Source organism: Thamnophis elegans, chromosome 9 (assembly GCF_009769535.1).
Source record: "Thamnophis elegans isolate rThaEle1 chromosome 9, rThaEle1.pri, whole genome shotgun sequence".
Lineage (NCBI taxonomy): Eukaryota > Metazoa > Chordata > Lepidosauria > Squamata > Colubridae > Thamnophis > Thamnophis elegans.
The window spans coordinates 47822379-47841683 of NC_045549.1; the positions used below are offsets into that span (position 1 = coordinate 47822379).

The window sequence follows — 19305 nt, forward strand, 5'->3', positions numbered from 1 at the left end:
AGAGAGTTGTAATTTTAAATGTCAGGAGCAAAATCTGTGACCCAGTTCCAAGGAGATTGGAAGCATACTATAATGTTTGTGATTTTAATTTTTCAATCTGAAAGGGTAGTTCCTCATTTGTATTTGTATTTGTATTTATTAGACATTTATAGGCCGCCCTTTTCCCTGAGGGGACTCAGGGTGGCTTACAGTCAAAAAGGAAAGGGAGTGTAGGATAAGGTGACCAGACATCCCGCTTTTGGCGGGACACACCCGCTTTCCAATGCATTTTCCCGCGTCCCGCCCACTTTTTAAAAAAGCACGCTTTTTTTGGCGCAAGCAGCTCCCGCCCATCAGCTGCTAGCTTGGTGGGCTGGCTCATCGTTCTGTTCTCTATCCTACCTCCTACCTACAAATTTAAGCCAGCCCAGCCTGCCACTCACAGATTGGATTGGCCTGGACTCCAGCCAATCAGTGAGCTGGCTGGGATGGAAAACGCGGCGTGCTTAAAGTTTTCCATCCCAACCAGCTCACTGATTGGCTGGAGTCCGCTTAGCATGCCGCATGAGTCCCCCGCCCATCCGTTGCCGCTCGCATGGGCGGGGTAGCGTAGCGAGTGAGCGGGGAGCGAGCTTGCCTTTCCAGCTCCACTTCCGGACAAGCTGTGGAAAAACCTCTGCAAAAAGTGCCACCTGGGGCTGCTGCTTCTTCTCCGAACTCAGAGTAAGTGACGGGCGGGGCGAGTGAGGGGGGGTGGCGGGATCGCCACCCGCTGCACTGCAGCTGACTCACCCCGGGCCGGGCGGGCTGGGAGGCTCTGGGCGTCCGGGCGGGAAGAGCACAGAGAAAGGCAGAGCGGCGCTCGACGCGACTCTGCTATTTCTGCTGGAGGAGTCCCTAGATAGGGAAGGCGGGTGGCGAGGCAGAGCAAGGGAGCGCAAATGGCGGATCCCGGGCTCATATGCAGAGGGAGCTCTCCAGGCACAGGAGCGCTGTAAAAGTGCTCCGCTCATGCACCCACCGGGACGGAGCACGCTCGCTCCAGCCCTGCCTGCCGGCACGACTTTGAAGTGTTGGCTTGCCGCTTGCCTTCCACTTCGGCCCGCGCGGAAGGCAATCCAGCCCTTTCAAAGTCATGCCGGCAGTTTAGAACTCGCCCGCCATTCAGCGAAAGATGTTTCGCTGAATGGTGGCTGAGGGGCACGCTAAAGTGCCAGCATGAGTTTGAAGGGCTGGCTTGCCGCTTGCCTTCCACGTCGGCCCGCGCGGAAGGCAATCCAGCCCTTTCAAAGTCATGCCGGCAGTTTAGAACTTGCCCGTCATTCAGCGAAACATATTTCGCTGAATGGCGGCCAAGGGGCACGCTAAAGTGCCGGCATAGGTTTGAAGGGCTGGCTTGCCGCTTGCCTTCCACGTCGGCCCATGCAGAAGGCAATCCAGCCCTTTCAAAGTCATGCCGGCAGTTTAGAACTTGCCCGTCATTCAGCGAAACATATTTCGCTGAATGGCGGCCAAGGGGCACGCTAAAGTGCCGGCATAGGTTTGAAGGGCTGGCTTGCCGCTTGCCTTCCACTTCGGCCCGCGCGGAAGGCAATCCAGCCCTTTCAAAGTCATGCCGGCAGTTTAGAACTTGCCCGTCATTCAGCGAAACATATTTCGCTGAATGGTGGCCAAGGGGCATGCTAAAGTGCCGGCATAGGTTTGAAGGGCTGGCTTGCCGCTTGCCTTCCACGTCGGCCCATGCAGAAGGCAATCCAGCCCTTTCAAAGTCATGCCGGCAGTTTAGAACTTGCCCGTCATTCAGCGAAACATGACTTTGAAGTGCTGGCTTGCTTGCCGCGTTTCCCTGGAGCGCTCGGGCTCCTTCTCTGGGCAGAGTTGGAGCCTATCCTCCACCTCCTCCCAACGGAGGGGCGCCCTAAAAAAAAAAAAAGGAGCCAAGCCGTTCCAAAGATTTGAAGGGAAGCAACCAGATCGCAGCGAGGAGAAGGAGGAGGAAGTAAATACAAGTATAATAAATACAAGTATTTATTATACTTGTATTTATTATACTGTGGATTTGGTCTGCATCAACCTGCCGCCTCCCCTCACCAGGCAAATCGCAGTGAAAACTCTGGGTGAGTCTCCGCGGAGAGCTTGGCGGGCAGCTGGCTGGACTTCTAAGAGGTGGGGGGGAGGAGCGGCAGCTCCTTGAAATGGAAAAAGGCTTGCTTCCCCCTCCCCAATGAGACGCCTTCCACGATAATAGGAGAGGAGAGCTAAGAGAACAGGGTGGGGGTTGGGAGAAGGCATGGGACCGGGCTCGGATTTGCCATTTGAGAGAGAGAGAGAGAGGAAGGGGGAGAACACGAGTGTGTGTATCCTTCCTTCCTTCAGCCCAACACTCTAGCCCGGCTTGGCTCCCGCTTCGTCTCTCCTTCCTCTTCGCTTCTCTGTTCGATTGTTGAAAGTGGGAGCCAAACCGGGTCATTCCTTCCAAGAGGCAAGTTTCCATTCTCTTAGCTACGTTCTGCCTTGTGATTGCTGTCTCCAGGCTCTCCTCTCCTATTATCATGGAAGGTGTCTCATTTGGGGGAGGGGGGGCAGGCCTTTCTCCATTCAACAGATCCAATATACAGAGTTTTATTTTTTGGCCCTAAAAATATTGTCATTGAGGATGACAGAAATTTCTTCATCATTGCTATTGGCCTCAAGTAGCAAATAATTAAACATGGTTTTTAGTGTACTTAGTTAGCTATCTGCTTTTTAACATTACATGGTATCAGTTTCAAGAATGCATGCAATCCTGAAAATTTGTAACAAACTTGTTGAAGGGCCTATGAAATATTTTCTAGTTTAGTGTAGAATAAGTATTCTTAATAAAAGAAAAAGTCATTTTTATTTAATCAATTGCATTCCTGTTTATAATGGCATTAATTAACTAAACTGGAAATAAATCTATGTTTTGCTAGAGTTTTAAAATTAAAAAACCTTACATTTTGTTGCTATTATTTTAATCAGAGTTTTGCCAAGTGAAATTATATAATGGTTCCTCATGTCTCTGTAATTTTCTAAATCTCATCCAGAAGTACCACAGAATCTGGCATTTTCAGCAGAATGATGCTGATGCTAATAAAACATCCTGATTTTTGGTGAAAGGATGGAAAGAGGAAGGAAGGAGGAAGAGAGATCTAAAGAGCAGAAAGACAGAAGGCAGATAGGCAAGAGGAAGGAAGGAAGGAGAAAGAATGGAAAGGAAGGAAGGCTAGAAGGAAGAAAGAGGGAGGGAGGGAGGGAGGGAAGGAAGGTGAAAGGAGGAAGGAAGGAAGGGTACTTCCACTTGTAGGCCTGGGACTGAATGCAGGAGGAGTCTCTCCATAGGATCAGCTGCTCCTCTGATCATGGTCTATGAAAATGTTACTGCCTGCCTGATGCAAATTTAGACAGATGGTGCTTTGGGCTGCCCCTCAAATCCCCCCTTTACTCCTCCCCCTGTAGAATTCAGCCCCCTGAGTTTTGCCTTTGAGGGGCATGTGTGGTTATGGCGGATGGCAGAGTCAACTGGAGGTTGAGAGGGGATTGGGGCTTTTGTCCGCCTGTGGAGTTCTCCCCATGGACAGGATGGGATGTTGGCATGAAAGGGATCCGGGCACAATCTCACCTGTTCCAAGTAAAGTTGCCTTTTGCAATTGGCTACCGGTAATCCTCGACTTACGACCAGGATTGATCCCCCAATTTCTGTTGCTAAGGGAGACGTTTGTTAAATGATTTTTGCCTCATTTTGCGACCTTTTATTGCCACGTTAAGTGAATCATGGTGGTTGTTAAGTCAGGAACATGGCTGTTTAGTGACCAAAATTACAATGGCATTGAAAAAAGTGACTGATGACCATTTTTCACACTTAGCGACCATTTTCACACTTAGCGACCGTTGTGGCATCCTCATGGTTACACGATCAAAATGTTGATGTTTGGCAACAGATTCGTATTTCTGATGATAGTTTGAAATGGTGACAGTATAAATTATTGCTGGTGTAATACTTAACAATGGTTTTTAAGGATTTCTTTTATTTATAGAATACCTTTTTTATTATTTTGGGGGGATTTTTACTTTTAAATTGTTTATAAAATGTATTTACTACAAGAAATGTTCCTTTTTGCAAATGTGATCTTTGCAAATCTTTGTGATGCAATATGTTCAGACCAGGTTTATGTGTCTCAAAGTGGCTGCTATTCTATGGGCAGGCCAGGTTGGTGCAAGGCAGCTTTGCCAGATTTGGTGTGTTTCACCCTCATTGAATTTTATATCGTATAAAGAATGGAAGGAGGAAGGAAGAGAAAAAAGGAGGAAGGGAGTGAGTGAGGAAAGAAGAGGATGGAAGGAGGGAGGAAGGAAGGAAGAGAGGGAAAGAGCAGAAGACAGATAAGGTGAAGGTAGATCAGCAAGAGGAATGAAGGAAGAAGTGAGGAGTCTCGAGGAGGGGAAAAACATTTAGTGACCAAAGTTACAATGGCATTGAAAAAAGTGACTGATGACCATTTTTCACACTTAGCGACCGTTGCGACCATTTTTCACACTTAGCGACCGTTGCGACCATTTTTCACACTTAGCGACCGTTGCAGCATCCTCATGGTCACGTGATCAAAATTTTGTTTGGCAACAGATTCGTATTTATGCTGGTTTCAGTGTCCTTTTGACAAAAAAAATTTTTTAATCAAGCCCCCCCCCCCCCCCCCCCCCCCCCGGTCAAGGGTGTCCCTCTTTTCCAATCTGAAAATCTGGTCACCTTAGTGTAGGACAATACAAAAAGAAATGTGCACAAAAGTAAATTAAATAGTAAAACTCAACATTCACTCAACATTCGGGAGGGGCAAAAGTAAACTTATCCCCAGGCCTGACGGGCTAGCCAGTTCTTGAGGGCTGTGCGGAAGGCCTGGACGGTGGTGAGGGTACGAATCTCCACGGGGAGATTGTTCCATAGTCATATAAACTCATTCATAACAGTTTGTGATATTCTTCATCTAAATTGTTCTTTTAACTGGCCAGTGTGTTCTGCTGTAGAAATACTGTAATTAATTCATCAAAGTTACTTTTGTTAAAAAAAATAAACTTTCACATTAGGATATTTTTTAATAGTATTTTATTCATATTTATTGCTACCAGCCTGAATGTCTAAATCTGTAACTCTTAGTTAGGAAGTGGTTTAACTATATGACTATATGATAGAAGGACCTATATTGTATACTAAGACATGCAAAATGTTCTAGATATCACAACATTGTGATAAAATTCAATCTTAATCATTGGGGTAATCATAGAGTCAAGTCAAATATTATTTCTATTCTATGTTCTATTATACAACTAGTATTGGTATCCAGTTTTAGGCATCACATTTTAGGAAAGACCTTGACTACCTGGACAATATAAATTGCTTGTGACTTATGTCATTGATTTTAAAATAACCAAATGACTTCCTCAAATATCAGCTCCTTCATATAACAAAGATTCTATGTGTCCATACCTGACAATCTTTATAGTCATATTGATAAAACTGAACTCTGTAAGAGGAAACACTGAAAAGAGAAGGTTATATAAATTATGATTCTAGGTAATCATTCACTATCCAGGTGAATTACTTCAAATATTAAATCTGAACTTCTTTCATAGGATTTTGGTTTTATACCAGTGTTCAATTTTATGCGTTCATAAATATAAAACGTGTGCAAATAAATGCTCTGAGCTTGGTTGTTTTCTTGCAGATGTTTCATTACCCAATGCTATTAAAGTGTGGAGGTTACTCTCAGTTTATATTCTAGCGCATGGTTGTCAAACGTGCCACGTCACATTACTATCATGTGATGTATCATGATGGTTTTTTCCTGGAGTAGGCATGATGCAGCCAGCCTGTGGGATGCCAGTTTGACACCCCTGTTCTAGTGGCTTTCCCTGTCAGTGTTGGTGGGATTGATGTTAATCTTGGAATTAATCTATGCTCATCTGGGCATTGATTGCTGATGAGGAGATGTTATGGTCTTTTTGTTCCCTTGTTGATTGTCTCTTTTGCACAGTTTGTAGCAAAAGTATGATCAGAGTTTTCTGAAACTATGGCTGAGTCTGCCCATATGTTGTAAGTTTTCATCATGACTAATGACTGCTGGTTTGTGTTCATGGATGCATTCTGCCAGTTTTTTGCCTGTTTGACCTGTGTAGATTATAGATGTTTTCATTCTTGGGCTGCGTACATACATATGCATCCCTAGTCATTATATCTATTAATATTACACAGTTTAAAATACAATTCAAACAGGAAGCCTTGATTCAACACTAGTACAGAGCCATTTAATTTGTGCACAATCTAAACAAATCTTTTGTACTTCTAGTATAAATGGGTTTTATTAAAATCAGATTAAGTGTATCTTTCCTGCATCTGAAATAACCTAGCACTTAGTTACCTCATCTTTTTCAATATACTTCTTGTACTCCAATCAATGTAATAGGCACTTATAAAGGAAGCATAACACTAATTCTGAAAATTACTACAAAGGCAAATGTGTATTATTCAACAATAAAAGTAGATATTTGAAGGTTATGTTTGCAATTGTAAAATGCTAAATGCTTGCTGAACATTGAAGATTATATTGCCTAATTATTCTCTTCATGTTCCATTTCAGTCTACTGTATTAAGATAAGAACTTTGATAGAACCATGAAATTCTTATCCCTTCAAGTGTCCAAATTATAACACTGTAAAATCTTGCAGTTCCTTATAAAAGGTAGTTTTGAGAATGAATCCTTGCCCTACAGTTCACTGAAGGCAGATTGGCATCCACTTTGTTGAATTAACAAAGGCAAACATGAACTAAACAAAATTAAACTAAAATGTGGACTGTTTCAAAGAAATGCCTTTGCAAAGACAGTTCAGGAATTTATCAATATTAGCTTAATTCAGAGTGAGCCAAATCATTTTGTACAAGATAGCCAAAAGATATTTTGTGTAATATTTTGTGAAACTGATTTTCTTTCCTGCTGGACATATTTCTTCAAACTTTTATAAAGTTGCAAAATTTCTGCTCCAAACTTAGTCTTTTGTGGACTAAGGAAATAGTAACCATGAACATAATGGAAATATTATTTAAAATAACCATGTAATGTGGTTTAATAGCCATTGCAACTTGATTGTGGTTGTACACAACCTTGTAATACCAGTAATTTAGTTTCTATGATCTGGTTTATTTGCAGTAACACAAGTATTTTACTAATAGTTACAAGATTATTCTGGCTATAACTGAAATCACAAATCAATATAATGACAATACAATCACTGACTATAACACAATCACAAATCATAATACCTTAGATTACATACAAAACTATCAACTGATGGTTTTATCGCAGTTTCAGCTTGGTTCAAGCACTAAGCATCCCATTTGGGAATGGGATTCTTTACTGAGCACAGTTGTAGGGTTCCTGGTTCTTAAATGCCTATCTGGATCAATTGTTTAATTGACAAAGCTTGCTTGTATCTCCTAAACAGAGTCAATTGGCTAAGGCAGTCCAGAAATGTGACAGCGGCTCCCAGAATTCTCTTAGCTAAGATACTAAAACAGATCAATGTGAAAAATACTAATAATATAAAATATATGGCCTATTTTTAGATGGACAGATATGTTGAAGTACCCATGATTTCTGCTGAAATGAACATTTTGAATTTAAAGCCCGTCACATCCTTTTATATAGCCATCTGCACTACTAGAAGTAATTCCCATTGGTCTTTATGAATTACCATTTAATATGCACAGGATTTTTTATACATATTCTTAATATAGGTTTATATATAGAATTTGTATTATAGAGGCAGGCATTTCACATTTGCGGGAGATGTAAGAATTGTGAAAAGAATGTAATATTTCTGAGAATATTTTTATTTTCCTTCAACTTTCATGTGCCCTAAAGACTGGATGTCTGTTCATCCAAATTTAACTAGGTCTAGGATTATTAAAGCAAAATGAGAAACTATGGTAATAGTTTTGTAATCCTGAATGTCTGTGCATATTATTTTATTTTCATATTAAGACAGCTTTCAATACATGTGTCCAAGTAGTTAGAATAGTATAAGTTTTATCCCATTTCCTGCCTATCTCAGCAGGAGTGAATTTTTATCCATTCGTTTAGTGAATTTTCAAGAATTAGATTTTGTAATTTATCCCAATATAGTTTCCTTTTTAAAGAAACTAAAGACTTTTCTATACATTTTTAAAAAAAAAAAATAGTTTTGTCTTGCATCTCCCACAAATACTTTCTGTGTGATTGTAGACATTTCAGCATCAAACATTGTTATGCTGTTATCCAACTTGATAGGTCTTCATAAACTTGAAGTTTATTTATTTTGAAAAAGTTGAGTCAGTGTGTGTGTGTGTGTGTGTGTGTGTGTGTGTGTACAAATGCAGATTTGGAAATATTTTTCCAAAACCTTACACTGAATGAAACAATGCATATATATAATATAGGGACGTGCAGTCACTAGAGGCAAGGGAGGCGGGGCCTCACCAGTCTCCTGAGGAAAAGGAAAGAATTTTAAAGATTTTTTTAAAAAATAATTAAAGCCAGGATAGTTGCTACCAGATTTCAAGTCACAGTGGCTTGGTGTCTGCTCAGAGTGTTAACTAAGAGGAGGCCAGAGAACACGGGGCCTCCTTTGCATAAGGAATTTTTCGCCTTTTAAAAGTTAAGTAAGAGTTAAAAAGCCAAAAAATTAATATGCAAAGGAGGCACTGATTCTCCCGCCTCCTGATCTGGGAGCAGCGAATCATGTCTTGCACTTGAGCGACTGCGCAATCGAGGGTGATTCTGGAGAGGTTGCTCTGGGCCATTTCTTCAGCAGCAATTTCTTCTCTGCCCGGCATTTTCTACTGGGCGGCTTGCCCTGGCCTGCAGCCAGCCCAGCACCGAGCAGGGAGGAGGAGGAGGAGGAGGAGGAGGAGGAGAGCGGTGAGTCCTTGTGCCGGCTGGCCAGGCAGAGAGCAGGTCCGGTGGGGGGGGGGGGGCTGGCTGGCTGGGGAGGGGGGATCATTGCCACTCAGATGAACCCTCCCCAGCCAGCCAGCCAGCCAGCCCACCCCCGCCTGACCTGCTCCCTGCCTGGCTGGCCGGCTGGCACAAGGACTCATTGCTCCCCTCCTCCTCCTCCTCCTCCTCCTCCTCCTCCCCGTTTGGTGCTGGGCTGGCTGTTCGTCGGAGGAGGTGGGGGGGCAAGGCGGTGGAGCGCGACAGCAAGCAATTGGGACAGAGCCGGGATACCCAAACTGCTGGCGGTGGGGGCCACCTGAGCAGCAATGATCCCGGCTCTGCTGCTCCTCGGCGGCATACTTTTGGAATGTCAGCAGGGACGGAGGAGGTGAGAGGCGAGGCGGCAGAGCACGGCAGTGGCGAGAAGCAACACCCCCGCCGCTGTGTCCGACAGGCATCTCGCGTTTATGTCCGCCATAAACGCCAGATGCCTATCGGACACAGCGGCGGGGACGTTGCTTCTCGCCGCTGCTGCGCTCTTGCCTCACCAATGGTAACCCTCACCGCACGTCACTGATATAATAATAATCTTACATAGTCTTCATAATATTTGCATTAATCACCTAGAGTTTCCACCAGCTCTCTCCCTCCCTCCCTCCCTCCCTCTCTCTCTCTCTCTCTCTCTCTCTCTCTCTCTCTCTCTCTGGGTCCCTCCCTCTCTCTCTCTCTCTCTCTCACTCTCTTTTCCTGTATCAAACATTTTGTTATGGTCAGAATTATGACTCTGATGGATTGAATTCAGAATAAATTTTTCATGAGATAAATGAATGTATACATGCACATAAAATCATAATTTGATCTTCAATTCAACTTATATGTAACTTTGTGTTTAAAAAATGCTATAAGTTATTTACTAATATATTATGTTTATTTTTCAGGAAATGTTTTTGTGGTCAACTTAGCTATCGCTGATCTGATTGTAGCTATCTACCCATATCCTATGATCTTGACATCTGTCTTTCATAATGGCTGGAACCTTGGATATATACACTGCCAACTCAGTGGATTTCTTATGGGCCTGAGTGTGATTGGATCTATTTTCAACATTACTGGCATTGCTATTAATCGATATTGCTACATCTGCCACAGCCTCAAGTACAACAAGTTGTACAGTGAAAAGAATTCTGTTTGCTGTGTCATTCTAATCTGGACTTTGACTTTTGTTGCCATTGTGCCAAACTTTTTTGTTGGATCCCTTCAGTATGATGCTAGGATTTATTCATGTACTTTCTCTCAGTCAGTGAGTTCCACATACACCATAGCAGTGGTCTTTTTTCATTTCTTGCTTCCAATAACCATAGTAACATTTTGTTACCTGAGAATATGGATCCTCGTTATCCAGGTACGGAGAAGAGTTAAACCTGGCTACAAACCTAAACTAAAGCCATATGATTTCAGAAACTTTATCACCATGTTTGTAGTCTTTGTACTGTTTGCAGTCTGCTGGGCTCCATTGAATCTCATCGGCCTTGCAGTGGCTGTCAGTCCAGAAATGATAATTTCCAAGATTCCAGAATGGTTGTTTGTTTCCAGCTACTACATGGCGTACTTCAATAGTTGCCTTAATGCCATCATTTATGGACTTCTAAATCAGAACTTCCGTCGAGAATATAAACGAATACTTAGGACAATTTGTACAAGAAAAGTTTTCTTCCAGGACAGTTCTAATGATGCTCCAGAAAGGATAAAAAGCAAGCCCTCACCCTTGCTCACACAAAACAATTTAGTGAGAGTTGGCTCAGTATGAAGGGAGAGCTCTAGTTACTAACAATTACTAAATATTATGTTACATGACACCCAAGTATTAAATCCACGTACTAGCCCCGTTCTTCAACTTCTGTTACAATACATGGAAACTTACATGTATATATTGTATGGATTTAGATAAGATTATACTGTATGTATAACATTTTGGAACCAAGCTAATAATTACATGTTCTATTACAACATTATGTATGATGTTACACACAGCAGGCATGATTTCAACAAAGATACTTGAAAACCATTGACAATAGTTAAGAAAATATGCCAGTTATACTTGACATTGATTAGATAATTTCCAGTAATTCAATGACACCACAAATGTACCTTGCACTCCTACACAAGTCTTCTCTAATGTAAGATCACTGAATTCATAAAGGCTTATAGTTGGGTACATGAAGGTATAGAATTGTAGTTTGGGTTATTAACAGAATTATAAAATAAGTCCCTGTAAATTACTTGTGTAGTTTAGATTAGCCCCCCAAAATGGATTAATACTAATCAGCTCATTACTTTGATTTCCTATGCTTATCACAGCCTCTTCCAATATTCAGCAGCCTTTTTCATTGCTTGCTATCCCTAGAAGAGATTCTGTCAGTACACACAGTTTCTCCATGGATATCTCTGTATGGAGAATTAGAATGAACATGTAGAGGAAGTTTACAAAATTGAGATTGTGAGATTTAGTTGCTTCTTTGCCTCAGCCAAAAGAACATTATAATTATATTGCTCCAAATCTATTTCTGTCGCCAATAATCTTAGGATCAGAAAAGCTTTTGATAGGAAGCCTCCTTTGATCTGCCTAAAACAAACTACAAGATTGTTTCCCTTTTTGCTTTTTTGGACATCAGACCTGGATGAGGTCTTGAAAGTGCAAGGAAGATTTCCCCCCTCCCCTTTATGTTCTGAAAGGGAAGGGTATCCTCAAGCAGGGTATCCTTAATTTAATGTTGCAATAATATGTCCCTTTTATTCTGGATAATAAAATATTTTATTAAAATTGTGGAAATAAAATAAAATATTGGCACATTAAAAATGAAACATTATTCCTTAATTTATATTTTGATAGAATTTTGTTAAAATTAACAGCACATAATGATTTGGTGCTTTAAGATTAATTCACTTGCATTAATTATAAAGTTACCTGAGGCATTTTAAGTTTATTAGTGGTTAACAAACTTTAACTATGGCAGTAATTTTAGTGACTTTTATATACTGATTTATATAATACGATTTTTAGTTATCTGGCTTTTTTTAGAAAAAAAAACCTTTAAATGTATGGATGTAATTAATCAAATAGGATCTTCTAAAATGAGTTTATGATTAATTATAGCTCTTAGCACTTTAAAAATAGAAGATAATCATTTTTCAAGAAGAAATTCTGTTTTAATAAAATCAATTTTAGTAAAATTATAATTCCCATTACATTGTAAATTTATTAATTGTTCCCTTTAAAGTATAAAAAATATAAAATATAATAATCCAATAATTCATTATAAATGTCTATATTAATAAGAAATAATCTTTCTAATAAATAATTTTTGAAATAAGAATATGAACTAATTTTAATGGGCAGACATAATTTTTATATAATATTCTTGAAAATCATCTTAGTAATACCTGGTTTTTCACAATCATGTGAACATTTCTGGATTAGCGGTAGCCAAGAATGCATGCTTTTAGATATTAGAAACCGATAAGATAAAAGCAGTTGTTAACACAATAATTTGTTTTCCCTAAATAACCCTTGAATAAAAGTGGATTGAAATAATACGTTATATATTATCTCATTAATAAAGTCTACATAAATATGTCCATGAACACTCGATACTCCATAAATACTCCATATTCTTCATGAATACTTTACTTGAGGAAAGTAAACTATAGGCAAAAAAGTTGTTATATGAGCTTTTTATGAACATCTGATTAACCTGCAGAACAGGTTTCCTGACAGTTAGAACAATTAACCAATGGAATAACTCACCCCCAGAAGTTGTAAATGCTCCAACACTGGACGTTTTTAAGAAAATGTTGGATATCCATTTGTCTGAAGTGGTGAAGGGTTTCTTGCCTAAGCAGGGGGTTGGCCCAGAAGACCTCCAACTCTGTTATACTATTCAAAACAAAATATTTCTATTGTCAAAACCTACTGTCTCTTGTGTAGCAGTAACTACTACAAAATAACATTCATGTGGAGCCAACCAACTTTATTTATTTATTATTCATTTATTTAGTTTGTCAAACAGGTACAAGATAACAGGTATAAGTATACATGGACATGAACAAAGAAAATGGGTACAAATAAATGGGGACAGTAGGACAGGATGGTAGGCACCCTGGTGCGCTTATTTCCTCCCCCCCCCTTTATGGATGTCTTAGAAATGGGGTGAGGTCCATGGTAGACAGTTTAAGGTTGAAACTGGGGGGCTTGAGAATGTAACAACAGGGTCAGGTAAAGCATTCCAGGCATTGACCACTCTGTTGCTGAAGTCATATTTTCTGCAACCGAGTTTGGAGCAATTTACCTTGAGTTTGTATCTATTATTTGCCCATGCGTTATTGAGGTTGAAGTTGAAGCAGTTGTTGACAGGTAAGACATTATAGCAGACCATTTTGTGTACTATGCTTAGGTGAGACCATAGGTGGCGTAGTTCCAGGTTGTCCAAGGCCAAAATTTCAAGCCTGGTGGCATAAGGGATTCTATTGTGAGCAGAGAAGTGGAGTACTCTTCTCGTGAAATACTTCACCATACAACTATTTAAGCAGAAGAGTTGTGTTATTAGAAACTTCTGAAGTTAATCTGATACTGCCCTTGAGAGCATTCCACCAATTTGAAACGGGGGTATGGGATGCATTGATCTCCGCTCAGGTATTTTCATAGGCTATTCCCCAAAATAGTATATGGCTAGCTAAGAGATCTGTACTTTATCCCATGTAAAAATATTTTATTTAAAATTACTTGTCTTGTGACATCTGCAAATTTGACTAAGTGACCAGTAATTCAATACTGTTATGATGCAGATTGGCTGGTGGAAATTTAAAAATCCAAAAGGTGTCATTGTTGTATAGAATGAAAATGAGAAAGGATTATCATTATTAATACAAAATCAAAATAAGAGAGAGATGAGATCAGAGGAAGGCAATTGCAAAAGTACCTCTCCCAGGTTCTCTTTAGGCCTGGAACTATACCTATTCAGCACTTCTGGTATATCCCTGAAGCTAATGTGAGATAATACTGAGGAAAATGAGCCATGGTGGCACAGCGATTAGAGTGCAGTACTGCAGGCAACTTCTGCTGACTGCCAGCTGCCTGCAATTTGGCAGTTCAAATCTCACCAGGTTCAAGGTTGACTCAGCCTCCCATCCTTCCTCGGTGGGTAAAATGAGGACCCAAATTGTTAGGAACAATATGCTGACTCTGTAAACTGCTTAGAGAGGGCTGTAAAACCTGTAAAGCAGTATATAAGTCTAAGTGCTATTGCTATCCATCCCCTTTTCTCAGGATTTAGCTCTTCACAGGATGTGGGTTTTTGTTTTTAAATTAATTGTTAGGGATTTTGACAGTTATTTGGACACTAAGGCTTGTTTTAGATGTACTTAGAATTTTCATGTTTCTCACTTCTATGTGAGAAACTTCCATGGTATAAAACTACAGTCTGCTTTCAGTGATCACTGTCAAAGTTTTGCAAAATAAAAATGACTTGGCATGTCTCCATCTATTGCTTGGTAGATGGTGAATTGTGTGGTGAAATGCACCATTATAACATAATAGATGAAATTGGCCTTGATGCAAGAGGAGTAAAATATAAGGGGAACCAGTCAGTAGAGAATTTTCTAACAAGAGCTGGATAGCCCCTTTCAAGATCAGCCATGGGTGTTGTTTTAATTCAAGTATGCTGGAGATCAAAGAAATAAGCCTTCCTCTGCTTACATACAATTAGGAACAATAAAAAGGAATCATGCTACGCATTAAGCCCAAAGTATATAATTCCAGAAGAAGCAGATTCCAGATGAAAAGAAGAGAAAAAGGGAGATTCATAATAATTTGACACTAAGATGTAATTTTCATTTCAGAATGTTATAAGTTTCATAATCTGGAAGGAATTTTTTTCTAAACCATTTGTGCGACAGAGTTAATTAGTCATCTGAAGAAGTAGGGCGTTTGAAACGGATCATTAGGCTACAATTTAGCAGATCCTGTGAAACTAGGAATTCAGTAACAAGATAAATACTAGCAAGCCAGAAAGAACAATAATCTTTAAAACAGCAGTCACAATCACAGACTGCAGCTGTGTGATCAAATCAGAGAGTAACTTGTTAGACAAATGATTGCCTTCTGCATGAATTATACTGAAACCATAAATGTGAAGCAAAATATTTCCATAAAAATAAATCACATCACTCATCTAAAACACATCACTCATCTAAAACACATCGCTTACCTAAGAAAATTTCTCAATGGCATAAATTTATTTTCAGTTAAAATAATTCAGGAAATAATGTGTTAACAATTGGCAAAAAAATGTAATTTGAGTAAAGTCATGCTGGTGTACAGGTAGCCCTCAACTTACAATCACAACTGAGCCCAAAATTTATGTTTCTCAGTGAGAAATTTGTTAAGCGAGTTTTGCCCCATTTTACGACTTTTCTTGTTATAATTGTTAAGTGAATCACTGCAGTTGTTAAATTAGTCACAGTTGTTAAGTGAATCTGGCTTCCCAATTGACTTTGCTTGTCAGAAGGTTGTAAAAGGTGATTTGACCCCGGGGCACTGCAACGGTCATAAATGTGGATTGGTTGTCAAACATTTGAATGTAATCATCATCATGGGGATGCTGCAGTGGTCTTAAGTGTGAAAAACTGTCATAAGTCCACATCTTTCAGTGCTGTTGTAATTTCAAACAGTCACTAAGTGAACTGTAGTAAGTCGAGGATTACCTGTATATTTTGAAAGTTATGTAGATGAATGAATAGCACAAAACTGCCCTATCTGCCCTATCTTACACCTATAAGGTATAAAGATGCTATCAAATTGCAGCTCAGCACAGGAAACACACACAGAGAATTAAAAATGCTTTTCTAGTTCAAATTTAAATTCAATTTGCAGAAACCAATGGAAATTGTAGCTGGGTAAAAAGTGAGTATGACAGATCTTGAACAAAGAATTGTCCATAAGCCATGAAAATATAATTTTTTATCTTAGTTGTAGTAAAGATATACCCATAAGATTCTACTATTTTGAACATCTCAATAATGCTGAAAGCAAGGAAGTAACAAACACATTTATATTCATGAATAAGTACACATTTACTGAGATTGTAAATATTTATTTGCCTGCAGTGAATCTCTCATTATTTAACAATAATAGAGTAAATATCCACCATCTCTCTAGCTACTTATTTATCTACTTTGCATCTGTCTGGGAATATCAGCAACTATTAGGAATGACTTCAAGTATTAGGCAATATGATTAAATTATTTCTATTTTCATTCAAATGAACAAATTGGTCCAAGTTCCCAAGACCTGTATGATAAAGTCCACATTTAGAATTAGATATAGGAAGGAAAAAAAATCATCCTAGGTAATTTTTGTATACAAATTCACCAAATTCATATCCTTCCTACTTAAAAAGATGATTCTGAATGGGTATATTATGAAAGGATGCACATTTAAAAAATATCAACACAGTTGTAATTTTTTTTCCCTGCATGCAAAAAAACCCTTCATTGCTAAGGAACAGTGTACACAAAAATATGAATGTAAGAACCAAATACACATTGGAAAAAGAGCAGATAAATGTATATTTGTGGCAAAAAGGACATTAAGGGGGTATTTTTATCCCAACTTTTCTTTTGTAAACTGATGTGAAGATGGACTCAGATTAAAGCTGCAACTGAAAGAAAACTTGAAATGGATTTATTTTTCTTCTGTATATGAATGTAAGACATTATTGCAGTACATCTAATAACAAATGGAATGGGGCAAGGAAGAATGACTTTTTCATCTATAGACTGCAGAGTCTTTTGCCAACTACCTGTAGTTTTGTAGCTTTCTTCACACACACACACACACACACACACACACACTTAAGTCTTTGTTTTTTTTTTAAAAAAAAACCCTCAGCTATCTCTTCTCCTTGAGATAAAAAGAAACTTCTTTGAGATATATTAAACAAATTAATTTTATATTAATGATTTAGATGAGTCCAGACTCCTGTACTCAACTGAATCACTTAGAATCACATTTTCCATAATGTAACATGTTTCCTAAGAGACCGCTCAAGTGAAATTATTCCAAGGAATCAATATAACTTACCAAGTTTGAAAGTGAGTCAAGTATTATCTCTTATGTGCTACCTACATCTCTTGCTAGCTACCTGTCTATCAACTTAGCAGCTTCTAAAGTTAATGTACAGATAAATATTATGGTTTTTACAGAATATTTTTTGTAAATGTCCTTTGCAAATAGGATATTTGTCAGAAAATTTCCAGAATATTTTCTAGAATATTCTTCCCAATCCTGTATATTCCACTAACATATTTGCTAGGCTAATTCCCCAGAACATTAAACTTTAAAACTCCAAACTTGCTTTACACTGTACTTTAAAACTGAAATCTACTATTAATAATGAACTTATAAAATCAAAAATTGTTCATCAAAAATAGGAACTTTTCTGATTCATCATACATATTTCTTAAAGTGGACAACATCTATCAGAGGAACAAGAGACAAAGTCCTTCTCGTAATTGTAAAAATTTCCAGGCTCTATACAATTGTCTCAAGTACCTCAAATCAAAGCAGATTTCATTTCATTTCATATTTATAAGTGAATAATAGCATTCTAGGCCACAATATTATTTCAAATTCCACCAAATCATTCTATCTGATTTAACAAGCAATCCAAATGAAAAATATTAATACAAGCAGCTCAGTTGAGTCATATGCATACCACGAATAATCACAATGACAAATCTTACTTAACTATATAATATAAGCTGCTAGTATGTCCATTAACATATCAATTGCATAAAAAGATAAATCTCTGAATCAGAATATATTTCATAGTAAATATATGAATTATTCCTCTGGGAGTAATCTCTGTGTACCTTTTTGTATAACTTTGTGTCAATTATACTATTGTATAATTGGGACCAGAATTTCCATTGCTAAGCAGTCTGGCAGGGGAAAGATACTGTAAAATCTCTATTCCTCCCTATCAGCTGGGACTCAGGAGACACAGAATAGATGGGGGCGGGGGCAGTCAGAGATGGTATTTGGCGATTCTCCAAATTACTCAAAATTTCCGCTACTGGTTCTCCAGAACTGGTCAGAACCTGCTGAACACCACTTCTGATTGTTAAACAAATCTCCATGGTCACTAAGCAAATATTTCCATGAATACAATTTCCAACTTCCTGCTGATTTCTCCATTGACTTTGGTTATGAAAAGCTGGCAGGAAATCAAGAGAACTGAGAACTGGTTAAAAATGTCATTCATTCACTGCTATCACAAGTTCAAACCTGCTTTATGGCCGGGAGGCGTGCTGGCACTTTAAAGTGCATGCCGCCACCCCGGCCATACAACGGGACCCGCTGTATGGCCGGAAGCCGGTGTGTCCCGCTCTATGGCGAGGCGCGGCGGCATGGCTTTAAAAAATAAAAAATAAAAAAGTGCCAGCCCGCGCACCAGCAGAGGCGGGTAAAACACACACACACACACACACACACACACACACACACACAAACACAAACACAAATTACTTATAATAAAACAAATTACAATTACTTACAAATAATTTTGAGTTCCTCTCCCCTTACCCCCTCCCTCCGACCCACATACCTTTTCCAGCTGTGTCAGAGGATTTCAACTCTCCTCTTGTCCGCCACGATGAAAATGTAAAAAGAAAAAGGCAAGAGCTGTTCTAGCCAGGCTAGGATAGTTGCTGCTAGAGTCACCACATGGATGACTCTGCTTAACTGTTTAAAAAAAGCCTCTAAACAAAGTGCCCTCTGCAGGAGGAGGCGAGAGAACCACCTGCCTCCTTTGCATAAGGAATTTTTCACCTTTTAACCCTTGCTTAACTCTGCTCAAGTAATCATAAAGCTAGAGTAAAGGAGGCCCGTTGTTCTCTCGCTTCCCCCTGCAGTTAAGCACTAACCAGAGTCATCCACTGTGACTCTGGCAGCAACTACCTTTTCCTTTTTCCTTTTAATTTTGTTTTTCTTTTCATCATGACAGTGATGAGGCCCTGCCTCCTCTGACTGCACGTCACTGATACATACATACATGCATGCATGCATACATGCATGTATGCATGATATTTGCTTTGAACATGGTATTTGCCTTTCATGACAAAGGAAGACAATAGATTATTTATTATCTTGGGTTTTGATACCCACAATCTATTTTGACATTTATATTTTAGCTAGAATTACCATTATTCTTTTTCTGGCTGCATTCTCTGAGGATATTGCGGTTACTGAATTATTTTTTCTCCTGTCAGACTGCAGACTACATTA

At 39.2% G+C, this 19305-nt stretch overlaps 1 protein-coding gene across 2 annotated transcripts in view; it reads left to right on the forward strand.

The window, feature by feature from the left end:
- Positions 1–12311, forward strand: part of MTNR1A (melatonin receptor 1A) — a 30468-nt gene extending 18157 nt beyond the window's left edge. The window contains exon 3 of one of the 2 annotated variants that reach the window (XR_004255999.1): positions 9902–9972. Coding sequence is in view for 1 of the 2 variants with exons in the window: in XM_032224666.1 (XP_032080557.1) it covers positions 9902–10770 (869 nt within the window). In the remaining variant the exon portion in view is untranslated. Of the gene's footprint in view, positions 1–9901 lie in introns of both variants that reach the window. The other variant, XM_032224666.1, reaches the window with a different exon arrangement.
- The last annotated feature ends 6994 nt before the right edge of the window (positions 12312–19305 follow it).